A 27304-nucleotide genomic window follows, 5' to 3' on the forward strand; every position below is an offset into this window, starting at 1 on the left:
AAATGATTATGGATTTTTTGAAGGCTAAATGAGTTACATGTAATTGCAATGGTGAAAATAAAAGTGAACATACTGTAGCCAAAAATTTTGGAGCCACTGCTTCTGCTTTAAATGTGCTACCAAATGGTCTTTCATGGTTTATTTAGACTCTTGTAACATGGTTTGGGAAACAAATTAAAAAAATTTTTTTTCCTTTAAGAGTGTTTTAAAGAAGTCATTCATATACGTCTGGATGAACTTCTTCGTGTTTTAAAGTCTGTAATGAATAAACATCAGAACCTCAATTCTGTCGATCTTCAAAATGCTGCAGAAATGCTTACCACAAAAGTGAAAGGTAAGAAAGATAATATTAACCGTGGGTTGGCATGAGCAAAAAGGATACACATGATACATTTTGGTTCATAATGTCTGTGGAGCCATTTCTCATGGCGCCTGTATGATGTGTATCAGTAGGAGTTATACACACTTTGATATTTAAATATTCCTAGTAAGTCACCCTGGAGAAGGGAATGGCAATCCACTCCAGTATTCTTGCCTGGAGAATTCCATGGATAGAGGAGCCTGGAGGGCTACAGTCCATGGAGTTGCAAAGAGTTGGACATGTCTGAGCAACTAACACACTTAAGTCACACCTAAAACTCTCTTTGTCTTAAAAATTAAACTTGATTTGGCAGGAAACACTCTAAAAATACTAAGTGAAATTAACTAAACAACTGACGTTTAAAATTTTTGAGTTTTTTGAAAGTATGTATGCTATTTTGAAATAAGTTACTGGTGCACAAAAAGTCTTTGTTATCTGAGGACAATTGATGCTGGAAAATGGCCATTTGTAGCGACTCCACTTAAAGGAGGGAAACAAATGGAAAAAAAGTAGACTTAATTGGTACCTTATTTTAAAATGTGGATAAATGAAACTAAAATTGTAGAATAAGTTTATCATATATGTGTATATAAATGTGTATATTTATTACATGTGCTAAAAGAAATAAGAATTAGGACATTATCCTTTGATGAAATTATTTGGACCAAAAATTGTTAAAATCTATTATTCTAGGCTGCATTATATAAAGATTGAGAAAAATGAGACTAGAGACAAAGGAGTTCAGTTAGGAGATTATTGGAAATAATGGGCTAGATGGGGGTTGATGGTCTGAACTAAGGCAGAAACTGGGTTGTGGTAGAAGTAGAGTGTGGCTATTACAGAAGAGGAGATGGCTATTGATTTGATGGAACATAGGACAGGTTGAGTGTTAGGGATTAAGCTGAAGTTTGAAGTTGAAGGTGTAGTGGACTTGGATTGTTGTTGACCTGTGACTGGTGATGGAAGAGGATGACACCAACTCAGAGTGTGCAGACTGAGTAGAGGACTGAGTGTGAGATCCCAGGGACAGAGAGAAAATGAGAAGCACGAAAGTAGGTAGGTTATCTGGAGAAAGTTGTTACGGAATTTTAAAAATGTCAGGTTCTAAGAAGTGATTGTCAGTGTTAAATGTTAACCTGATAGGTAATGTGAATTCAAATAGTTTAACAATAGTTTAACTCACTAAAAGTGAGTCACCATGACTTGAGTAGTGAAATGAGAGGCTTTTTTGGGGAGAGGGATTACCTGTCCTGATTCTCAAAGGTCAGGTGAACATTAACTGGTCTAGGGCAGGGATTGGAACTGCAATTCTGGATGCTTGTAGAAGAACTCTGGATGTGAAGAATAGGATGTGATTGATGTAGAGAAGGCAAAGGGCAAGTGTCAAGGGATTAGGAAGGAAGAGAAAATAAAAACTTTGTCAATACAATGTAGTCCATGTACTTAAGAACTGCCTTTCCTACTTTTTATGTAGATTTATCCTGTTTGCGTTGTTCTCTTTTTTTCTGTAGTTCAAGCACTGGAAAAATATAGATGGTTTTAAAGTGGATAGCTTCTGCTGTGACTCTGAAAAATGCTTAGTAACCAAATTTGTTTTAAAATAGATTGTTTATAAGCACAATTTAATGTAAGTTAGAGTAATTTGTGTCTATAGATAGTAAAACTTCCATGCTTGAAAATAACGACCACAGTTCATTCAATTGTTGTCAGTAGCTATTGTGTGTAGTCAGGATGTCCTGGGGAAGGAGGGTGTCTGTGTATGGTTGATGTCCACATTCCAGAAACAGACTTAAAGAAAGTGACCTCTCCACTGCTTTACAGATCTTTTTTCTTTGAGTATTATTTTTGAGTATTTTCTTTGAGTATTAATTTTTTGAGTATTATTTCCCGCTAAGAGTGTCTTTACCCTTGGAATTATTGTTACAGTCTTACTTTTGTGTTGGATGAAATTTAGAAGATTATTTTGTTGTTGGGGAATTTATTGTTTCAGTAGGACTCCATGACGCTAGAAAACTAAAAATTGTGTTTTCTTTGGTGTAGATTTTAAGTTTTTAAATGACCCCCCTTATCTTATTGTTGAGGCCATCTAAAAATGTCATTGATACCTCAAATGAAAAATATTCAGTAACCTAAAAAATTGATGTCAAAGTGAGCTTATTTAATTCTTTCAAACCATTTTTGAATATCGTTGTTGTTGTTTAGTTGTTCAGTGGTGTCTGACTTCTTTGTGACCCCATGAACTGTAGCATGCCAGGCTCCTCTGTTCATGGAAATACCCAGGCAAGAATACTGGAGTGGGTTGCCGTTTCCTCCTCCAGGGGATCTTCCGATCCAGGGATTGAACCCCAGTTACCTGCTTGGCAGGGTGATTCTTTATGTTTGAACCACCTGGGAAGCCCTAAAGACAGTTAGATTAGGGAGATATAATTTTGTTTGTGCTGCTCAGGGTGTGAATGCATGAAATCTATGCACTTCCTATGCAAAGTAATAAAGTTGCATTGGAATAAAATTGAAATCCTGTAACTTCTCTTATTTTTTATTTTAAATGTGGAATTTACCTTTTAATAACCTTAAAAGAAAAATCCTTAGCTTTTCCCCATTCATTCTAATAGTGGTTTGTATTTCCTGTGTCTTGTTTCCAAGCAGGAAGCTCAGTCTGACAAAATATTTGCAATATGGTAAGAGAGATACCGCTTATTTGTGAAGTAGATGAAGATATCGTAGCACTCTAATTTATTGTGTATGTAGTAGTTGTGTTTTCATCATTTACAAGCATTTTGGTAAACCTCATTTGTAATATAAAAGGACCTTTTTTAAGGTTTTTCATGATCTGTATTTTGCCCTATATTTAAAAATTGGCAAACAAAAACAAAAATTAAGTTTTAATTATGTATCCAAAATTGTAGAAGCCTCACGTTTTCTTTGTTTTGAAACTTAATTTTTTAATAGGCAATTCATTCACATGATTCATAGTGCAAACAGTATAAAAAGGTATTCAATCAGTGAAGTGTCGTTCCACCTCAGACCTTAGCTACCCATTGCTTTCCCTAGATAAGCAACAACTGTTACTGGTTTTTTATGTATCTTTCTGGAGACAAATTACATATACAGACAGAAATACAATATGTTCTCTTTCTTATGCAAAGGGTAACATTCTGCTCTTTGCTCATTGTTCTGAGTTATCTGTATATAAAAGATCTTCTTTTGCTATTATTTGTTTTTTCAAAGCTGCATGATATTCCATTATATTGATGTACTATAATTAATTTAACCAGTTCACTACTAATAGATGTTTGGATTGTTTCCAGTTTTTTTATTACAAACAATACTTCAGTGAATAGCTTGTGTATATTCCTAGGTGGGTAGTTACTAGAACAGAGCACATGTGCATTTATGTTTTTTATATTGCTAACATCCTCCATAGAATTTCTGTCCTTCTGATAGTCATGCTGGAAAAGCTAGTTTCATACACCTTTGCCAGCAGAGCTGGTGGCCAAACTTTGTTATCCAATCTGATAGCAAAAAATGGTATCTCAGTATAGATTTGATTTGCATTTCCCTCATTTTGGGTATAGTTGAGTATCTTTTCATATGTTTCAGAGCCATTTGCACATCATTTTATGTGACTTGACTGTTGATTCAAATTTTTTTCTTGATGGTCTTTTTTTAGTACTGATTTAGTACTGATTTATAGAAACTCTGCATAAGTGAAATTAGTCCTTACTCTTTGATATAAGTTGCAGGTTTTCTTTAGTTTGTTTTATGTTGAGTTGCTTATTTTATTTTATTTTGCATCTAGATCTCAATCTTTTGTATGTTTTTGAGTATAAGGGAAGGATTTCCCTGCTTGGAGATTATAATAGCATTCGCCATTGTTTTTTCTTCTAATGTTTTCATGGTGTTATTTATTAAATTTAAATCTTTGGTACATTCTAGAGTATCTATGTTTCTAGCTAGTCTATTGAATAATTCATATTTTCCCCATTTGTTTAAGGTGCCATCTTTATTATAAATACACTACATTGTCACATATATTTAATATCTATTTCTAGAGTTTATTCTCTCTCCTTGATTTGTTTAGTTATATGTCAATACCTTATTGTCTCCATTGTTTTATAGTATGTTTTAGGGTCTGGTAGGGATAGCTCCTCTTTCCAATATTCTTTTTGTTCAGGATTTTATTTTTCCATAAGCACTTTTGAATTGATTTGTCCTAGTTCCAAAAAATATGTGCTAGTATTTTGAAGGTGATTTGAATTAAATTTAAATTAATTTATAATTAAGTCTATAAATATAGATTATAGTTAATTTATAATTGAGTTTATAAATAAAATTAAAGAGCAATTTGTATACTCAGCATTTCTGAGAGAATATAGGATGCATGTAAATTCTTCAAGTTGTCTTTTTTGTTTCTCAGAAGCAGTGTGAAGTTTTCATTTTATAAATCTTGTAGCTTTTGGTTTGTGTTTTTGCAATTTTCCCCATGCAAATGGTGAAAATTTTCTTCCATTGTATCTTTTAATTCAGCAGTTTTCAAACTTTGGCCTCTGATTTATGACATCACATTAATGAATCGTAGCCAGCATTTTTAAAATATGAAAGAGAGTAGAAAAGTTTAAGACTTAAGGATGTTTCAGAAACTTTAAAGGTGTTATATAACTGATAACTATTATATGTTCATGGTATACTTGGTCATGATGTGATGTGTGTTTTTTACCAAAGGTTGGTTATTGTAAAATTGTTTGAAAGTTGCTGTTCTTGTAGAGTATTATGTATGAAAACTATTCATGTGTTTTCTTAAAGAGATACTAAATGTGTTTTAGTGCTTACTGTTGTGACTTAATAGGGAACCCAAGGGAAATATTTAAACTTTGTGCAAAATTTTTTAAATTTGATTTTGAAGGTGAGCTAATAGAGAGGAGAGAGTGGAGACAGGCTAATTAGCAGGTTGTTAAATAGTCCAGACTAGAAGTAAAATGTCATCTTTGAACTAAGTCAGTGTCAATGGGAATGGGATGGAAGGAAAAAACTTTAGAGGCATTTTGGAAGCAAAACTAATGAGCTAGGAAATGTATGGGAAAGAGTAGACTTGAGGGGCAGAGCATATGAGAAGATGAGGGTTTGGTTTCGTACATGCTGAGATTGCAGTGCTGGTGGGTGAAGACTGGAAAGGAGGGGGAGGAACATATCAAACAGACCAATGGAGCTCAGAGAGGAAACCTAGACAGGAAGTTTGAGGATTATTTCCTTAAAGATACTGAAAGTGGGTGAGATTCTGTGGGGATAATGTATAGAGAAGAAGGCCAAGATGAGAACTGTGGACTGAGTGGAAACAACTGCATGAAGCACAAATTGTCTACAGATAGATGAAGAACATGAGGGTGCTCAGATTTACTAAATACCAAGTTCCACACCCTAGGTGCTTTACATTTGTTTTCTTAGTTCCTTTCATTTTACATATGAGAAATTGTAACACACCATTTTAGATATGGAGAAATTGAAGTTAGGTGATGTATCCAGAGTAAAACAGGAAGTGATATGGGTCAGATTTAAACTCAGGTTTGAACCTCTGAAGCTTTGCTTCCTCTAGTTAACTATAATGTATTGCTTCTAAGCGAAATGCTTCAAGACAGATGAAAGCGGTTAATACTTCTAGTAATAATAGCTGACATGCTATATTGAGGATGTACTTACTGTTAAGCTGTTTACATGGATTACCTGTTAATCTCTATAGGAAATTATTATATCAGCTCCTGTTTTGCAGATAAGAAAGCTGGGACATGGAGAGATTTGTCCAAAGTTACATATGTATTAAGTGGTAGGGTTGTTGAGAGTTGCAGAATGGTCAAATAGGATGAAAACTTAAAAGGAAAAAAAGACTTTCAAGTTTGACTAATATAGTTGCAGATTACTGACAGTGTTGTTGAGTGGCACTGAGTGAGACATTTATTGAGTATTTTCTATGTAAAAAGCTCTCTTCTGTGTTCATTCAGTCTTCATAGTGGTTCTCAAAATACGTATTATTATCCCCATTTTATAAATGAGGAAACTGAGGAACAGAGCAGTTAAGCTACTCAACCTCGTAAGAGATAGACAGATTTAGGATTTAACCTAGGCATACTGGCTTTGGAACCCATCCTTTTAACCAGGGGTGCACAAACTATTAGTACTACCAGTGGGCCAAATCTGACCTGCTGCCTGTTTTTGTAAATAAAGTTTTATTAGAAACAACTACTCTTATTTATGTTTGACTCCTTTATACAGAGTTGAATATAGTTGCAACAGATTGTATGGCCTGAAAAGTCTAAAATATAGGTGATGGCACCCCACTCCAGTACTCTTGCCTGGAAAAATCCCATGGACGGAGGAGCTTGGTAGGCTGCAGTCCATGGGGTCTCGAAGAGTCGGACACGACTGAGCGACTTCCCTTTCACTTTTCCCTTTCGTGCACTGGAGAAAGAAATGGCAACCCACTCCAGTGTTCTTGCCTGGAGAATCCCAGGGACGGGGGAGCCTGGTGGGCTACCGTCTGTTGGGTCACACAAAGTCAGACACGACTGAAGCGACTTAGCAGCAGCAGCAGCAGCAGCCCCTTACAGAAAAAGTTTTCCAACCCCTGCTAACCATTAAACTGGATGAAAAGTCAAATCCTAGTAAATTCAGTCATTATCTATTTATAGAGGTTTGGCAGTAAAGAAATGCTGAATTAGGATGATAGCTTTAAGAAGAAATATGATCAATTTAATTTTTTCCCATAGAAAAGATTTGGGTATGTTGTTAGTATCATAAAAAATGTCACCTAGTGGGAACTAGGGGAACCCTGAGGGAGGAGGACAGAGGAGCCTGGTGGACTGCAGTCCATGGGGTTGCAGAGAGTCGGACATGACTGAGCACAAGCACGAGCAGTGGTGGTGCAGGGTTTTGGAGGATGCAGGAGAGAATGGGAAGATTGATTATTGGAAAGGAGCCGAAGATTAATCTTTGAAACCCTGGGCAGGAGCAAAAGAAGTGAAAGGATATTAGAGATATAGAGCTGTTTTGAAGTGGAGGCAAAGGCAATAAGAGGAATTTTCAATAGATGGCCGTAACCTCATTTGAGTAGGGATGAAGATAAGGACTGAAAATGGTTCAAATAATTGTCTTTTCACTACTTACAATTATTTTTTGAAGTCTCCCAGTCCTGTTTAGTGCTTTGAAAAATATATTTATAGGAAAGGAAGAATAATTACAGAATTCTGCCAAGTGTTAGGAAGTATTTTTTTCTTTTCTTTAAAGTCTAACATGTTAAAATTAGGAAATAGAAGTAGGCTTTACATTTTTTCTGGTATTCCATTTTAAATTACATATGAAGTCTACTTTGCAGTGCAGTTTTTAAGACGGCATTATTGAGGTATAATTGACTTACAATAAACTGCACATATTTAAATTAAGGGTACAGTCTGATCAATTTTGATATTCATACTCTTGTGAAACCATCACAGTCCAGGTAATGCATGCCTCTTCGTAATCCCTCCCTTGTGTACCTCTTTGCCCCCACCTTCACCAATATTGATACAGTGTATTTTCATTGTGTTCAAAATACTTTCTAATTTCCCTTTTTCTTCTTTGATCCATGGGGTTATTTAGAAGTGTGTTAGTTTCCTAATATTTGAGGATTTTTACAGGGATTTTTATTGTTTAATTCCATCTAGTCACAGAACATATTTTGCCTGACTTGAATCCTTTTAAACCCACTGAGGCTGGTTTTATGGCCCATAATATGGTCCATCTTTGTAAATTTACAATGTATGCTTGAAAAGAATGTGTGTTTTGCTGTGGTTGGATAGAGGTTCCTTAAATGTCCATCTCATCCATGTGGCTGATAGTATGGTTGAAGGCTTGCATATCCTCCACTGATTTTCTGTCTACGGGTTCTGTCAATCATTGAGAGAGGGTTTTTGAAATTTCTGACTATAGTTGTGAATTTGTCTGTTTCTTATTTCAGTTCTATTAGTTTTTGTTTCATACATTTTGAAATTGTTAATTAGGTACATAAATATATGAAATTATGTCCTCTTCATGAACTGACTCCATCATTATAGAATGGCCTTCTTTATCTGTTAGTTTCCTTTGCTCAGAAATCTGTGTGTGTTATGAGACAGTAAGCTTAGGGCAGTTGTAGAGCTTACCATGTTTGTTTCTTGTATGTTAGGATTCTTGTTCTTTGTTGCTTGATAGCTAGCGTCTTGAAAACTGTTTTTTCATATATTTTGTATGGATTTTTTCAGCTGTTTAGGTTGTATAAGCTGCAGCCTAAACTTTGAGATATTTTAAAAATTATTTGTGGTGGTTCTGAAGTTTTTTCTTCATCTTTGTATCAGGAATATTTAGAGGAATCTGATGAAAGGTGTGAACCTCACCCCCTCATATCTATAAAATCTTGGTTGTAATCCCCTGAGGCTTCCAGGTTTGAGGTTTTAATTCATCCCTTCTTAGGAGTCCTGGCTTTCTAGAAAGCATTTTCAATTCTTGTTGCATATTAGATTCACCTGGGAGAAATTTTGAACAAATATCTGTGCTTCACAAGGCTTTTAAAATCTGAATCTTGGGTGGTGGGCTTCAGATTTTGTTTTTAAAGCTTCTAAACTAAGTCTGATGTACAACCAAGCTTAAGAACAACTCTGTTTTAAAACAAAGCATAGCTTCCTCTCCACTTGGTATCTCTTCTTCCAGTTATTGGCAGGGATCCTAGGGAGGATGGAATACAAGGAGCCACTTGCTCCTTAAACTCGGTCTGAGTAGAATGTGATGCCTCAAACAGTTTACCTATTCAACCTTCAAGTTTTGTCTCTGTAAATTGTATCTGAGCTTTTAACAAAGGTGTGTAAAGACAAAGTTATAATAAGAAACTTTTTCCAGTTGTGTTTCATAATTTTCTTTAACAAAATGAAAAATGTTAGAATATCTCTATGATAAACAAAAGACAGCTATATATCAATTTAAATGGACCTCAGAGCCTAAGGACCTTACAAGAAATAAGGCTTTAAAAAGGAAGAAATAAGGAATTTAAAACTTTTAAAGTATTGGGTGTTGTTAATATGATATGCTTTGTGTTTTATGCTATGTCAGATGTATATATGACTTTAGATATTGGTAATTTGTAGTGGAAAATGTACTTCATATTGACTTAAGTGGGCCACAGTGCATTTAACTGTTCCTTAAAAATGCCATGAAGCAGTAAGCAAGAGAAAATAGCACAGAGCTCTCTTACTGAGAGAGGGCTGATGTAACGTGGTCTCTGTGACTCAAGATCGATTGATTTCACATTGAGTCACTTTTTGGATGTGCCAAATAATGCAGTGTGTGGAGGAGTCAGTTTGGAATGCCAGCTACTTTTATGCAAGGTGATTGTTTTGTATGATTTCTTTAATGAAGAACTTGAACATCATATTTATTTTGTGTATTAGGTTTTTTAGTTTCTGAATCTTCTAATGCTTCTAGAAAGTAATGGTGGATTTTTATGGGATTAAATGACTTTGTATAAATCTAATTTATTTTCCCCCTCATTTATTGTAACCCCTTTTCCCTACAGCTGTGAACTTCACAGAAGTAAATGAAGAAAACAAAAATGATCTCTTCAGAGAAGTGTTTTCTTCTATTGAAACCTTGGCCCTTACCTTTGGAAATATGTAAGTAGAGCACTGTCATTTCAAGAATTTAGGGCCTAAGTGTCTCAGTGAAAGTATGTGTCACGATAATTCAGTATGTAAAGCAAAGTAAAGTATTAACCAACATAAAATATTATCACAGCTTTGGAAAAGCTATATCCTGTGTTGCTTTATTGCTGTATTTGGAGGTGTTTATAGCTGTTCAGAAGCAGCATCCATTTGTGAGTGACTACTTAGTTTATGTGAATAGATTCTTAGGAGTTTATATCTGAGGCTCTTTTAATCTAGATGACATGTTGAATGTAAAGCTTGTGACAGAGCAGTGTAATGACTTGTGTTTTGTCCCTGTTTTTTTAATTTCTATTTCTTTTTTTTTTTTAACTTCCCCTGGATAGCTTGACAAACTTCCTTATGGGAGATGTAGGCAATGATTCATTATTGCGACTGCCTGTATCTCAGGAAAGTAAGGTAGGCCAAGTTTGTATGAAAGCAAAGACTTTAATATTTTTAACTTCCTATTTTAATAATATCCTAATCTTAATCTCAGCATTAGTCTTTGATAGCTTTTTAGTGTAGCAAGAAAAACAGCTTGGTTCATTTGAAGTATGATAATTTTTGGCCAATTTTGGGGCCAAAAATTTAGTTGTACTTTTGAAGTGGAACTATCATTTTAAAAGAACATATCTGAAAAAAAAAATAAATAAATAAAAGAACATATCTGATAATTTTATAGTGTCTTATGTAATGAATCTATGTGTCGTATGATCCAAAATTTTAGTCAGTAGTTCTTAGCTGTTTTTCCTTCCTGGCAGTGTCACAGGTCTTAAAGACTGGTGGAAACTTAGAAAAATGATACAAGAAGTGAAGAGGGTGTTAATCTTTTCACATACCCTACAGTTTGTTTATTACCATGAAACACCTTATTAACAAAACTGTAGGTCTTAATTCTCCCTAAGAGCATCCTTATAAGTATGTCAGAGAATTAAGAGTTCTGATTCCTAGTTGAAGAAATATGCCTATGAAATAATAGAACATTAGGAATGTATGTAGAATATTGCTTTGAAAATTTATTGTAATCGTAGTAATATTTTCATTTGAGTAGTATTTTTCACCAAATGCAAGTTATTTAAACAGACTGCATTAGGGGCAATGCAGGAGAAGGAATGTGGAGAAGGAAATGGCAACCCACTCCAGTGTTCTTGCCTGGAGAATCCCAGGAATGGGGGAGCCTGGTGGGCTGCCGTCTATGGGGTCGCACAGAGTCGGACACGACTGAAGCGACTTGGCAGCATTAGGGGCATATGTTGATCATTTTCTGTGAAGGATTTCCAAAAAGGATTGGAATTCAGATCCAAAAGGATTTCAACACATATTTGGAAATGTGCCAAGTACTTGTTATTATGTCAAAAGAACATAAGAACTACAGGTCTTTCTTAAATAATACAAAATGTGAATGACAACTTAAAGGCCATTTGTTATATGTGCTATAGTATTTAGAAAAAAAATGTGACATTCTGGAGTCATCCATTTGGTGACTGAAGGAAGACAGTGTAAAAACCATATCAAAATTATGATGAATTTCAAGATCTTTAAATATTATGCTGTTATTTATGATTTTTCCTCAGTTATATGTTTCAAGCTTGCTGCTAATTTAGAAAGTGTAATAAAACATTCTATCAGTGTAACAAGGGTCTAAACAATTTAAATTTTAGGTGTGAATCATATGTCCTACTCATGTGCTCCTGTTGTGGCCCATGTTGCTGTGCGTGAGCGTCTCATTGCAGTGGCTTCTCTTACTTCGGAGCACAGGCTCTAGGGCGTGCAGGCTACAGTAGTTGTGGCACACTGGCTTACTTGCTCCACATGGTGTGTGGGATCCTCCTGGATTAGGAATCGAACCCATGTCTTCTGCATTGGCAGGTGGATTATTTACCACTGAGCCACCAAGAAAGTCCCAAACCTACATCATCTTAATGTTTAAAATAGTCTTATGAAGTGGTGTTCTTATCCTCATTTTATGAAGGGGCAAGCAAACTTAAGTCAGTATATATATGTAGCCCAGTGTCATATAGCTACTAAGTGGTAGAGCTTGACTTCAGATGTAGGTTTTACATGATTCCTTTTGCATTGAATAATAAGCTCTCACAATTTTGGTAGATAACCTTTTCCTGCATTGTCTATTAAAGTAGCTGCATGTCACATGCAGTACATTAAATTAAAATTTTAATTCTCATTTACATTAGCCACTTTAAATTAAAATTTTAATTCTCATTTACATTAGCCACTTTAAAAATGCCACTTTTCAAAGGTAGCTACTAGCTACCTTATTGGACAGTGCAGCTATGGAACATTTCCATCATCATAGAAAGTTCCACACTAAGCTGTCCAAAGGACTTTGCATGACATGCTTATCATATAATAAAATGGTAAAGGATGGCTGAAAGAGAGTATCTTTGTCTTCTGTTTAGATAGCAGTCTATTTAGATTGCTTCTATAACTTGCTGACTAATATTTTTGAGATCTTCAGAATTTAAAATTTTGAATGGATTCATTAATGCTGTTAGTAAACAAAGAGGTTATTCATTCTTGGACCTTGAGAACTGCTGTTGTAAAAAGCTATATAGTTCTTATTAAATGTTCTGGCATTTAAACAGGCTTCTCAGGCTCTTTGAGTTCTAAATGCTTGAAATTCTTTAGTAGGAATTATCTCAGAGTAACAAGTTAGAGTGAAAAAATTTTGAAGCAAAGATCTGTTATCTTCTGCTGTAATCTTAAATTTACTTTCTTCCTTTTTTAAAGTCTTTTGAAAGTGTTTCTGTGGAATCAGTGGACTCATCCAATGAAAAAGGTAATGCTTGAGGTACTTAAAAAACTTTAGTCAGACATTTTGCAATTACTTTTGATAAATGTTTTGGGTTACTTAATCTCCTTGCTTAGTAACCGAAAGTATTTTAGACAAAAGATGAATAATATGTAAAGTTTTACATATAAAACTTAAGGGAAAAAACCTACTAGAGCAGATAGTGTGATGATAGAGACTGATCAGCAATTATATAGGGTTTGTAACTTGATGAATAATAGAAATATGCATTAAGATTTAAAAATGTAATTTGAAATTATTTTCAACTAAAGCCATGACCCTTTGTTTCTGAATTTGTCACATTTTTTTCAACCAGTTTTCATTGAAGAACATCTTAGGATTTTAATGCTTCTTTAAAGGTTTCATATTATGAGCTCATATTTAATAATATACTTACCTCACTTTTTTTTATTTTCAGGAAGTTTTTCTCCTATAGAATTAGACAGCATGCTGCTAAAAAACACTAATTCTATAGAACTGGCTTTGTCATATGCTAAAACATGGTCAAAATATACCAAGAACATAGTCTCATGGGTTGAAAAGAAGCTGAATTTGGGTGAGTTGCCCTTTGGGGCATCTGATTAACTTTGGAACATAAGAACTGAATTCTTTGTGATTCATTTTCTACAGACTATAAATAATATGATTCCAAATTAGTAGTGCTTTCATTGTAGTGAATAAGATCATTGTCCATTTTCTCTTCTTGAAATAGGGAAAGCTCTCCTTAAATATACTTACTGAACATTGAACTGTGGACCAACCATTAGACCTGGGGACACCATGACAGTGTAATGTCTTTGCCTTTAAAGAAGTCATACTCTAATGAGCGAAAAGAAATGCGATCACATAATATAGTTAAAGGAGATAAAAAAACAACTATCAGATAAAATCTAGCTATCATATCAGAAGGCAATGGAAACATATATAAGGAACACCTTAATAGCTAATATTTTCCCAGTGTTTTACAGTTAACAAAGTGCTTTTACATCCATTATCTGATTTAATCCTTACCAAAACTCTGGGAAGTAGGCAAGACAAAATTCTTATTCCTGTTTAACAGAGGAGGTGAATGAGACAGGAATTTGCCTAAGTCAGCAGATTTGCCTGAGATCATATTAGTAACTGGCAAAATACAGAATTTACCCAAAACCTATGTTCTTTCTATTACATTATTTGCCTTTAATACTGGATGCCCATCAGATTCACCTAAATAGCCTTAGAAACAGATAATAAACAGGCCTAGGTCCCAGTCCCCCAGAGAGGTGAGATCTATGCAAGTGTATTTGGAAAGTTTCCCAGTTAATTTTAATGAGCACTTTCAATTAAGAATCATAGCTTCATACCATGATGCAGACTAGTATTTGTGATCACTTTTTAATTGGGGGATTACAGATGGAGAGTATGGAGGAGAAAAAGTAAGTTGAACTTACCTTCTGATGCCTTCTTTGACCTTTTCAGAATTGGAGTCCACTAGAAATATTGTTAAGTTGGCAGAGGCAACTAGAACTAACATTGGACTACAGGTAAGTGGTCAGTGAACTACTAGGGTTCTATGCCAAGTGATTACTCAGCTCCTAATAATACCATGTAAAATCAGAAAATTTTCTTGTTAATATAGGAAAGAACTTGAATGCTAAATAAGCTTTTTATTGACAAGATAAAATCTTTTTAAACTTACAAAGATATTCATTATGAAGAAGCTAGGAAATTTAGTTTTATATATATGTGAATATTAATTATCCTGTTAGCTACTAATTTTGCTGACTAGTTTAAGAATTACTTATAATTAATTTTCTTCAGTATTTTTTCATATGGTCATACTTATGAATAGTCATTTTTCTGAAAAAAATTTAAACTTAAAAATTTCTCTTTTTGAAGAAAGATAATGGGGGAAGCTCTAGAACTCTAGTACATTTCTATTGGAAAATTTTCTTTTCAATTTTAAATTCTAGGAGTTTATGCCACTGCAGTCTTTGTTTACCAATGCCCTTCTTAATGATATAGAGAGTAGTCACCTTTTACAACAAACAATTGCAGCTCTCCAAGCCAACAAATTTGTGCAGGTAAAAATGTATATTATACACTATACTTTTTATTTTTTTAAACGCAGTGTACCTTTAGAAAACAGCTTTTTCTTTCTTTTCTGTTTTTTTTTTGTTGCTGTTGTTTTAAAATGCCCTTGGCAGCCTCTACTTGGGAGGAAAAATGAAATGGAAAAACAAAGGAAAGAAATAAAAGAACTTTGGAAGCAGGAGCAAAATAAAATGGTTAGTATTATAATAGTTTCATCTATTTGTGAACATTTAAAAATTATGAGCAAAAAATAAATAAAAAAAATAAAAATAAAAATCATGAGCAATCTATCAGCATATATACCCTGAAGATGCATATCTTATTCTATAGTTTATCTAAAATGCAGTTGTAACTGTCTTGCTGAATATGCTAAAGAGATTTATACATTAGGATTTTTCTTATTTTGTATCTAATACTCTTTTTATTCTGTGTAGCTTGAAACAGAGACTGCTCTTAAAAAGGCAAAATTGTTGTGTATGCAACGTCAAGATGAATATGAAAAAGCAAAATCTTCCATGTTTCGTGCAGAAGAAGAACATCTGAGCTCAAGTAGTGGATTAGTAAAAAATCTCAATAGGCAGCTAGAAAAGAAGCGAAGGCTGGAAGAGGAGGCTCTTCAAAAAGTAATCACCTTTTTTGTTATTTGTTACTATTGAATTAGCAATAATCTGCTAAGGCTTCAGTTCTCAAATTTTAACCTGCATCAGGACCACCTGGAATGCTTGTCAGAACAAACTACTGGGCCGTGTCCTCAAGAGTTTCTGGTTTAGTAGGTCTGGAGTTGGCCCCAGACAACTTGAATCTCAAACAAGTGCCCAGGACTGCTGCTGCTGGGGATCCACACGCTGAGAACCACTGTGCTAAGAGATTTTTGCTTATATTTTGAATTTTGGGGTTTATTTGTGAAGGAAGTATCTTAGAGAGGGCAACCGTTAAATATTTTCTGCTTGATTGTTCAGGAGGTTCACCATTTAGGCAAGTGGATGTATATGTGTCCTTGTTCTAGTATCTGCTAGCAAGACTAGGCAGAAGCTTTGTATTATTAATGTTTATGAAATATAATTGATAAATTCTGTAAGAAGATTTTAGGAAATGGTAAGTATAAATAGAAAAGTCTATTAATGGACATTTATTTTATAGACAATGTACTGATTGTAAATTATACTTAACTATTCATAGAAGTCAGGTGTCCTTGAATTGCTGACCAAAACAGAATATTTATCTTTAGGAATATTCTATCTAAAACATAGAATGTTTCAGAACTTTCATGCATAAGCCATTTCAATCATTTAAATTGAGCTTTACTAGAATAACCATTTATTTTAAAATATAGATTCAGTGAACCAGCATCACTTTTTTCTCTGATAACTCCTAAAGGTAGAAGAAGCAAATGAGCACTACAAAGTGTGCGTGACAAATGTTGAAGAAAGACGAAATGATCTAGAAAATACCAAAAGAGAAATTTTAACACAACTCCGTAAACTTGTTTTCCAGTGTGATCTTACCCTTAAAGCTGTAAGTAATTTCTTCAGTATTTTAAAGAGAAAAAAAAAGTCTGTACATCTGTAGATATACAGACTGTATAACCTCTAGAATACTTGATGAGTTGCAAGTCTTACAGGATTTAATTCCTGAGATTATAGGAAAGTTTAGAGTTTAAAAGTTGACTCTCAGTTTTTAATTCTAGTATGTGATTTGAGATTTTGATCTATTCTCTTCTCCATGGATTGATGATTTGTTTGATTAAAATTGAAGAGTGAGTGTTTGAAATTGCCTCTAAGCCACTCTTTCTTGACTTGACTAGCAAAATGGATTTAATCTCTGAAACTTCTATCAGCACAATGAGATCTGTTCTCCAGAATTTGAGTAAACTAAATATTGAAATTGAACCCAATGGTTAATTTGAAGACAAGGTATTCATGTATCTCTTTAAAATGGTTTTTATTAAAAATTTATGTGCAAAATACAGTCAACTTTCCATATTCATGGGTTCTACATTAGTGGATTCAACCAACTGTGGATTGAGAGTATTCAGGGGAAAAAGATTTCCAGAAACTTCCAAAAAAGCAGAACTTGAATTTGTGTTGCTAACTATTTACATAGCATTTAATTGTATTTAATAGCTGTTTACATAGCATTAGGTATTATAAATAATCTAGAGATGATTTAAAGTCTATAGAAGGTTATGCCTAATTTACATGCAAATGCGATGCCATTTTATATAAGGGACTTACGCATCCATGGATTTTTGGTATCCATGAGTGGTCCTGGAAACAATTCTCTCAGATACTGAGGGATGAATGTACTGGTTTTTGGTGTACATTTCACAAGTTTTAAAGCATAGTTAAATTTCTGTAATCACTACCATCACAGTCAGGATTCGAAATAATTCTATCACTCCAATAAAATTTCCTCATGGTACCCGTTTGTAGTCACACTCTCCACCTATCTCTTATCCCTGGCAAGTATTGATCTGTACTCCATCTCTGTAGTTTGATCTTTTCCACAGTGTCACATAAATTGAATTATAATACGTATCTTTTGAAGACTGGCTTCTTTTACTCAGCATAATGCTTTTGAAATTCATCAATGTTATGCGTGTATCAGTAATTCATTTCTTTTTATTGCTGAGTAAGGCAATGGCACCCCACTCCAGTACTCTTGCCTGGAAAATCCCATGGATGGAGGAGCCTAGTAGGCTGCAGTCCATGGGGTCGCTAAGAGTCGGACACGACTGAGCGACTTCACTTTCACTTTTCACTTTCATGCATTGGAGAAGGAAATGGCAACCCACTCCAGTATTCTTGCCTGGAGAATCCCAGGGACAGCGGAGCCTGGTGGGCTGCCGTCTATGGGGTCGCACAGAGTCGGACACGACTGAAGCGACTTAGCAACAGCAGCAGCAGTATTCCACTGTGTGAATATACCACAGTGTTTATCCGTTCACCAATTGGACAATTGCAGTTTGGGGTAATTAAGAATAGAGTTACTATGAATATTCATTTACAGTTTTTGTGTGAATATAAGTTTTACATTTATGGGATAAACACCTAGGAGTGAGATTACTGGGTGGTATGGTAGATGTTTAATTTTGTAAGCAATTGGCAAACTCTTTTTTAGAGTAACCATAACATTTTTCATTGTAATTAGCAGTGTGTGAGAGTTCCAGTTTTTCTGCATCCTTGACAACACTTGTCAGTTGTTGGTTTTTATATTTTAGCTGTTCTTAGGTATGTAGTGGTAGTGGTTTTGTGTTTTTAGAATGACTTATGATATAGAGTATCTTTTAAAGGGTAAGTTTGCGATCTCTGTTTTGCCTGTTCTTTTGGATTGAGTTGTTTTCTTATTGTTGAGCTTGCATATATTGTCTTCCAGTCTGAAGCTTCTCTTTATTCTTTTAGCAGTGTCAGAGAACAAAAGTTTTAATTTTGATGGAATCTCCTTAACAATTTCTCCTTTATGAGTCACGCTCTTGGATGATACCTAAGAGTGCTTCATCTAACCCAAGATCTCAAAGACTTCTTTGGTTTTCTATAAAAAATTTTATAGTTTGATATTGAGAAATGATCCATTTTAAGTTAATTTTTTATAAAGTGAAGTATAAATTGAAGTTCATTTTTTGCATATGGATGTTACGTGAAAATTATACTCATGGAACTTTATTTTATAGTGGTGACTGAATGTTGGCATGGAGAGGTCAGTGTCATTGAAAAATGAATTACCTAGATTTCCTGAGAGAAGGGATCACACTGTGCCACTTATGGCTGTAAAGGTACCAGGATTGGTGAAGCAGAAGCATGAGGGAGGGGAGAGGCGAGTATGAAGCCTTTATTGGGGTTTCTGAGGGAAAATCTAGGTAGGACAGGATAAGCAATATAGGATTGGCTAGTATGAGTTATTCCAGTGGGCTTTGGGGAATAAGGATGGCCTGAAACAGGGACTAGGAATTGGTACCTGGCCTGAGATGATTTAGGGCAGGGGAAAATACTGGTTTGGTGTGTGAGTTAGAGATGATTAGAGTTGCTTGTAAAAGACATGTGTGTTCCCCAGCTAAGAATTGGCTAGCATTCAGAGGAGCAGGAGTCCCCAGTCAGCAAATTTTTAAAGATATTAAATCATCATAAAATACAGAAAATAAAAAAGGGTGATTAATACTTGTTTACTTGTTCTAATACCATTTGTTAAAGACATTGTGTCATCACCATTGAATTGGTTTTGCATCTTTGTGAAAACTCAACTGACCATATTTTTATAGTTCTATTTCTAGATTCTCTATTTTGTTCTGTGGATATATAATATATATGTATCTATCCTTTTGTCAGAACACTACTATATTGATTACTGGTGTTGTCTAGCAAAGTCTTAAAATCAGGTACTGTAAGTCTTCCAATTTTAGTCTTTTCAGAATTGTTTTGAGTATTTAAGATCCTTTAACTTTTATAAAAATGTTAGAATCAGTGTGTCTATATCTACAAAAAAAAATCTTGCTAACATTTGAATTGGAATTGCATTAAATTAAGCTTAGGGAGAATTGACTATATATGTATCATCCTAACTATATATAGAGTTCTCCAATCCATGAACACAGTATGTGTCTCCATTTATTTAGGTGTATATTACTTTTAATCAGCACTTTGTAGTTTTTAACATTTCTTTCCCATGTTTTGTTAGATTTAAACCTATGTATGTATGTATTTATTTATTTGGGGGGTTCATTGTGAATCTGATATAAATAAATACATACACGATATTTGTGTACATGTGTATTATATATATGCATATACACACACTTATTTAATTTCAAATTCAGTTGTTCATTGTTAGTGTTGAAAAATACGAGTTATTTTCGTATCTTGATCTTGTATTTTGCAAGCATGCTAAACTCATTTATTACTTTTAGGAGCTTTTTTTTGCAGAATCATAGGATTTTCTTATATAAAAAAAATCACATTTTCTGCAAATAGGGACAGTTTTTTTTCTTTCCAAACTCTGTTCCTTTTTTTTTTTTTTTCTTATTACACTGGCTAGATATTAAAAGTCATTGTTGAATAGGAGTGGTGAGATAAGACATCTTTGTCTTAATCTTAGGAAGAAAGCACTTAGTCTCTCACCATTAAACATGATGATAGCTGTAGGGTTTCTTAAAATACTTATTTTTAATTAATTTATTTGGCTGCACAGGGTCCTAGTTGCAGCATGAGGGATCTTCAGTTTTCGTTGTGGTGTATTGTTGTTCAGTTGCTAAGTCATGTCTGACTGTCTGTGACCCCATGGGCTGCAGCACGCCAGGCTTCCCTGTCTTTCACTGTCTCCCGCAGTTTGCTCAAATTCATGTCCATTAAGTCGGTGAGGCTGTCTAACCATCTCATCTTCTGCCGCCCTCTTCTCCTCTTCCCTTCAATCATGAGGTATCTTTAGTACAGAGGTTCGTGACATTGTACAGGAGACAGGGATCAAGAAAATCCCCATGGAAAAGAAATGCAAAAAAGCAAAATGGCTGTCTGAGGAGGCCTTACAGATAGCTGGGAAGAGAAGTGAAAAGCAAAGGAGAAAAGGAAAGATATTCCCATCTGAATGCAGAGTTCCAAAGAATAGCAAGGAGAGATAAGAAAGCCTTCCTCAACAATCAGTGCAAAGAAATAGAGGAAAACAACAGATTGGGAAAGACTAGAGATCTCTTCAAGAAAATTAGAGATACCAAAGGAACATTTCATGCAAAGATGGGCTCGATAAAGGACAGAAATGGTATGGACCTAACAGAAGCAGAAGATATTAAGAAGAGATGGCAAGAATACACAGAAGAACTGTACAAAAAAGATCTTCACGACCCAGATAATCACGATGGTGTGATCACTCACCTAGAGCCAGACATCCTGGAATGTGAAGTCAAGTGGGCCTTAGAAAGCATCACTACGAACAAAGCTAGTGGAGGTGATGGAATTCCAGTTGAGCTATTTCAGATCCTCAGAGGTGATTCTGTGAAAGTGCTGCACTTGATATGCCAGCAAATTTGGAAAACTCAGCAGTGGCCACAGGACTGGAAGAGGTCAGTCTTCATTCCAATCCCAAAGAAAGGCAGTGCCAAAGAATGCTCAAACTACCGCACAATTGCACTCATCTCACATGCTAGTAAAGTAATGCTCAAAATTCTCCAAGCCAGGCTTCAGCAATACGTGAACCGTGAACTTCCAGATGTTCAAGCTGGTTTTAGAAAAGGCAGAGGAACCAGAGATCAAATTGCCAGTATCCGTTGGATCATCGAAAAAGCAAGAGAGTTCCAGAAAAACATCTATTTCTGCTTTATTGACTATGCCAAAGCCTTTTACTGTGTGGATCACAATAAACTGTGGAAAATTCTGAAAGAGATGGGAATACCAGACCATCTGACCTGTCTCTTGAGAAACCGGTATGCAGGTCAGGAAGCAGCAGGTAGAACAGGACATGGAACAACAGACTGGTTCCAAATAGGAAAAGGAATACGTCAAAGCTGTATATTGTCACCGTGCTTATTTAACTTCTATGCAGAGTACATCATGAGAAACGCTGGGCTGGAAGAAACACAAGCTGGAATCAAGATTTCCAGGAGAAATATCAATAACCTCAGATATGCGGATGACACCACCCTTATGGCAGAGAGTGAAGAAGAACTAAAGAGCCTCTTGATGAAGGTGAAGCAGGAGAGTGAAAAAGTTGGCTTAAAGCTCAACGTTCAGAAAACTAAGATCATGGCATCTGGTCCCATCACTCCATGGGAAATAGATGGGGAAACAGTGGAAACAGTGTCAGACTTTATTTTTTTGGGCTCCAGAATCACTGCTGATGGTGACTGCAGCCATGAAATTAAAAGACGCTTACTCCTTGGAAGGAAGCTTATGGCCAACCTAGATAGCATATTTAAAAGCAGAGACATTACTTTGCCAACAAAAGTCCGTCTAGTCAAGGCTATGGTTTTTCCAGTGGTCATGTATGGATGCGAGAGTTGGACGGTGAAGAAAGCTGAGCGCTGCGGAATTGATGCTTTTGAACTGTGGTGTTGGAGAAGACTCTTGAGAGTCCCTTGGACTGCAAGGAGATCGAATCAATCCATCCTAAAAGAGATCAATCCTGGGTGTTCATTGGAAGGTCTGATGTTGAAGCTGAAACTCCAATACTTTGGCCACCTCATGCAAAGGGTTGACTCATTGGAAAAGACCCTAATGCTGGGTAGGATTGGGGGCAGGAGGAGAAGGGGACGACAGAGGATGAGATGGTTGGATGGCATCACTGACTCGATGAACATGGGTTTGGATAGACTCCTGGAGTTGGTGATGGACAGGGAGGCCTGGCGTGCTGCAATTCATGGGGTCGCAGAGAGTCGGACACGACTGAGCGACTGAACTGAACTGAACTTTATCATGTTAAAAATTTCCATTTTTTTCTAGATTGTTGAGAATTTTGTCATGACAATATTGGGTTTTTGTCATAAGATTTTGTTTTTTTTTGCATCACTTGATGTGATAATAGAGTTTTTTTCTTTCAGTCTGTTAATATGATGAATTACTTCATAATACTGATATTGATATTTAAGTGTTGATCTATCCTTGCATTCTTGGGATAAGCCACTCTTGTTTGTGACACATTGTTCCTTTTATAAATTGCTGGATTCAATTTGCTGTCATTTTGTTGAGTTATTTTTTTCTTCTCTGTTTATGAAAGATATTGGTATTATGTTTTTGTTTACTTTTTTTTTCTTATACTGCCTTTATCTGATTTTGGAATCAGGGTAATTCTCACTTCACAAAATAACCTGGGAAGTGTTGCTTCCTGTTTTATTTTCTGGAAGAGATTGTATAGAATTGGTGTTATTTCTTTAAATGTTTTGTGGCATTTCCTGGTGAAAGCAGTTGACTTGGAGTTTTCATTTTTTTGGAAAATCTTTCCCTGTGTATTCGATTTTGTTTGATATAGGCCTATTTGAAAGTGAAATTAGTTCTTTTTACGTGAACTTTGGTAGTTTGTGGAATTAGTTCCACCTTTTCATCTAAGTTATTGTATTTATGTGCATGAAAGTGAAAGTGAAGTCGCTCAGTCGTTTCCGACTCTTTGCAACCCCATGGACTGTAGCCTACCAGGCTCCTCAGTCCATGGGATTTTCCAGGCAAGAATACTGGAGTGGGTTGCCATTTCCTTCTCCAGGGGATCTTCCCGACCCGGGGATCAAACCTGGTCTCCCACATTGTAGGCAGACGCTTTACCGTCTGTAGGCAGACGCTTTACCGTCTGAGCTACCAGGGAAGCCCTATGTGCGTAGTGTTGTTTATAATGCTTAACCTTTCAGTGTCTCATTGAGCTGTAGTGATATCCTCTCTTTCCCCCCTGATATTGGTAATTTGTGCCTTCTCTCTCACTTCCTCTCTCTTTGGTTAGTCTGGCTAGAGGTTTATAAATTTTGTTGGTCTTTTCTGAGAGACAGCTTTCGATTTCATTGGTTTTTCTCCACTTTTCTTTTTAATTTTTTTTTCTGCTTTTTATTGTTTCTTTCTGCTTACTTTAGGTTTATTTTGCTATTCCTTTTAGTTTCTTAAAGGTAGAAACTTAGATTATTCATCAAGACCTCTCTACTTTTTTAATATAAATAGTTAATGATTTGAATTTCTCTCTAAGCACTACTTATCTACATCCCACAGATTTTGGATTTGGATTTTCATTTTTATACAATTCAAAATATTTTCTAATTTTCCTCAAGACTATGATTTTACCTGTGGATATTGTAGAAGCTTGTTTAATTTCTAATTATTTGAGGATTTTCTGGACGTTTTCCTGATACTTATTTCTAGTTTAATTCTGTTATAGTGAAACAAATACTTTATATGATTTTAATTTTCCTATATTTGTTATGATTTGCTTTATGACCCAGGATATGGTTTATCTTGGTACTGTTCATGTGTTCACTTGAAAGAATGTATATTCTGCTGTTGTTGGCTGGAGTAACCTATAAATGTAGATTAGTTCCTCTTGGTTTATGGTATTATTTATTTCTTCCATATCCTTGACGATTTACTTTTTGTTTCTGTCAATTACTGAGAAAGGAGTTTTGAAGTTTTTAGCATGCTATATATTTTTAATTCTATCAGTTTTTCCTTTATATATTTTGAATGTCTCAATTGCTTATATACATTAATGATTATTATATATTCTTGGCGAATTGATCCTTTTATCTTTATGAAATGTGTATTTTTATCCTGATAATTTTCCTTGCCTTTTACTCTACATTATTTAATACTGATAGAAGTAGTTAAGGTTTCTTTTGAGCATTTTTAGCATGGCATATCTTTTTCCATTCTTTGACTTTTAATTCAATCATGTATTTTAAATGAAGTTATTATATAGCATAGTGTTTAGTGTTGATTTTTAAAAAATCTATTTTGATAATCTCCATCTTTTGAGTGGAATGGTAGAGCATTTATATTTAATGTAAATATATGTGCAAATTTAGGCCTACTATTTTTTGTTTTCTGTTTGAACCTTAATGTTTCCCTTCCTCTGTTTCTCTTTTGATGCCTTTTTTGTATAAATTGATAATTTTTTAGAATTGTATTTTAATTCACCTATTTATTTATTAAAGACTTAATTTAATGTTTTATTTATATATTAGAATTATATTTTAATTTATCTAAAATGATTGTCTAAAGTTTAATTTATTGTATATATTTTAATATCTATTGGGTCTTTGATTATGTCTGTTCATTTGTATAGTGTTTTTTCTTGAAATGGCTGCACTAAGAATATAATGGCTGCCTTTTTCAGTTTACTTTGAACTAGTTCAAATGGAATGTAAGAACTATACCACCATATAAGTTACTTTATTCATTTTTGGTTGTAGTTGATATGTATCTTACATTTGCATACATTGAAAATCTCACCAGACAAACTTACAATTTTGGTTTTCAAAAGTCTCATATTTTAGAGAGTTTAAGAGAATAAAACTAGTCTGTTAATTTACCCAGATAGTTACCATTTCTGTTATTATTCTTTCACTCTGAGGTTCCATCTTCTCTCCTGTATAATTTCTCTTTTGTCCAAAGAACTTCTTTTACCATTTCTTTTATAGTTGGTCTATTGGTGATGAATTCTCTTGGTTGTCTTTCATCTGAGAATGTCTATTTCATCTTCATGCATGAAGGATATTTTCACTGAATTTAGAATTCAGTTCTTTTAACACTTTATTTATAAAAATTTTATTCCACTGCCTCTGGCATCCAGAGTTTCTATGCATAGTCATTTGAATCATTGTTCCCCTAATATGGAGCATGTTGTTTTTCTTTGGCTGCTTGCAAAAATTTTTCTTTGTCTTTGGGTTTCAGCCGTTTGATTACAATGTATTTGGATGTGGCTTTTGTTGAGTTTCTCCTGTTCTTGGATCTACAGATTTTACTCTTTCAATATGTAAGAAGTATTTGGCTATTTTTCCTTCAGATATTTTTTTGTAACAGTCCCTCCTCTTCCTCTAAGACCCTAAAGACTCAAATGACAGGCTTTTTGTTATTATCCCACAAGAATGTAGGACCTTTTATTCCCCAGTCTTTTTTTCTCCTGATTGTTTATGTTCTACTGATCTTTCTTCAAGCTCACTGACTTTTTTGTTGTTGTTATCTCCATTTTTCCATATAGTCAATCCACTGATTTTTTTGTTTCAGATATTTTTTTAGTAGTAAAATTTCCTTTTGTCTCTTTTTTATATCTTCAAATTCTCTGCTGAGACTTCAGTTTTTCCACATTTTAATATTGTTGGCCCTTATTTCATGAAATGTAATAATATCTGCTTTAAAGTCTATGATAATTCAAATAGCTGAGTCATCTCAGTGTTGGTATCCGTTTGTCATTTTTCTTATGAGTTGTTGAGATTGTCTCAATTCTTTGTGTGACAAGTAATTTTGGATGATATCTTAGGCATTTTCAGTATTACCTTGTATGACTCTGGGTTTTCTTTATAACCTGTATTGAATGTTGATTCTTAAAAAATTTAGCAGGCATTTGACCCAGCTAGGTTCACTCTTCAACTAAGGACTCCCTTCTAGGCCTTCTGGCTGGGAAACTGAAGTCAACCTAGTCTGCTGCTTTGAGAACTGAGTTGGGGAAGGGTAAAGAGAAAGAAATAACAGGAATTTCAGACTCCTCACTCTTCAGACTACAGTTATAGAAAAGAATTCCCCTCAGTTTTAGATGTCTGTTCTGCTGCTACTGCCATCATTCCCATTGCCACAGGACTTAGTCTTAGGGCTTGGGGCAAGAAAGAAGACAAACATACAAAAGAAACTAGAGGATTTCTCCAACTCTTTCAGTCACATATATTTGAGTAGGAGTAGTGTACTAACTGGGAAATACTAGCAGGAAAAAAATAACAGGAAGCATACCACGGATTGGTCATAACTTGATTTGTAGCTTGTTTCCACAATCTACTTGCTACCATTAACTTTTCAGAGCCCTCAGATAGCTAATCCATGCATTCTGTCCAGCGTTTTTAGGGAAATTGAGTGAGAGACTTTGGAAGTGAGCTTATTCCATTTGAATCACAAACCTTCCTGAAAATATTTCTGGGTGTTTAAAATTGTATCTAATTTATTCATCAAATTCTGAGAGAATTAATTTACAGAGTCAATTTTAATAAAAATATTTAAAAGAATTACAAAATCCCAGGATTCAAAATTCCTGTGTAAGTTATTTAAGCCAACTTTTTACCTTTCATAAGTCCTTTTACCTCAAACAATAGCTAATGATAGTTAAGATTGTGTGTTTGCCAGTGTATTAAGCTGTTTGTCTTCATTAACTCATTTAATTATCACAGAATCTTTTTGGGTAACTATAATTGTTTTAAGCTCCATTTTACTGATGAGGAAACTAAAGTTTAGAAAGTCTTTCTTCTCCAAGTGTATTTCTTGTACCAGTCACATTCTTGTTACTTTGGAAGTCTATGAGGAATGCAGAATTTTGGGTTTCGGCCTAGACTTTCGATATCAGAATCTGTATTTTGAACAGGATCCCCTACAAGATTTATTGCACATTAACATTTTGGAAATAAATGTTTAATGTAGTTATAAACAACTTACTATCGAAGTCACCCAGCATATAAGTTGGAAAGCCAGACTTGAAGAATGACTTCAGAGCTGGTGCTTCTAAATGCTCTGCTATCTTGCTGTGAATGATTACCCAGCCTGGATTTGAACAACTCCAGAATTAGTATGATGTGTATATTGAGCTTTAAAAAAAAAATCTGTTTTCTTGTAGACCTTTCAAGTTGTGCTGTATTGATATAATCCCTCTTCCACAAGATAGCACTTTAAATATCTCTCCCTGGATTTTTTTTCAGACTAAATACCCCCAAAT

The 27304-nt window shown here is 34.7% G+C and overlaps 1 protein-coding gene across 14 annotated transcripts in view; it reads left to right on the plus strand.

The window, feature by feature from the left end:
• The window catches only part of ARHGAP29 (Rho GTPase activating protein 29), a 79187-nt gene that overhangs the window by 29073 nt on the left and 22810 nt on the right, over window positions 1-27304 (plus strand). For 6 of the 14 annotated variants that reach the window (XM_081486260.1, XM_081486258.1, XM_081486262.1 and 3 more), the window contains 10 exons: window positions 200-334; window positions 9933-10029; window positions 10404-10476; window positions 12808-12856; window positions 13287-13424; window positions 14327-14391; window positions 14821-14931; window positions 15055-15135; window positions 15376-15564; window positions 16319-16456. In XM_081486260.1, coding sequence (XP_081342386.1) covers window positions 200-334; window positions 9933-10029; window positions 10404-10476; window positions 12808-12856; window positions 13287-13424; window positions 14327-14391; window positions 14821-14931; window positions 15055-15135; window positions 15376-15564; window positions 16319-16456 — 1076 coding nt within the window. Of the gene's footprint in view, window positions 1-199; window positions 335-9932; window positions 10030-10403; window positions 10477-12807; window positions 12869-13286; window positions 13425-14326; window positions 14392-14820; window positions 14932-15054; window positions 15136-15375; window positions 15565-16318; window positions 16457-27304 lie in introns of all 14 variants that reach the window. The other 8 variants (XM_081486265.1, XM_081486264.1, XM_081486267.1 and 5 more) reach the window with 3 other exon arrangements.

Source organism: Giraffa tippelskirchi, chromosome 5 (genome assembly GCF_054371585.1).
Source record: "Giraffa tippelskirchi isolate mGirTip1 chromosome 5, T2T-mGirTip1v1.2.pri, whole genome shotgun sequence".
NCBI classification, from domain to species: domain Eukaryota; kingdom Metazoa; phylum Chordata; class Mammalia; order Artiodactyla; family Giraffidae; genus Giraffa; species Giraffa tippelskirchi.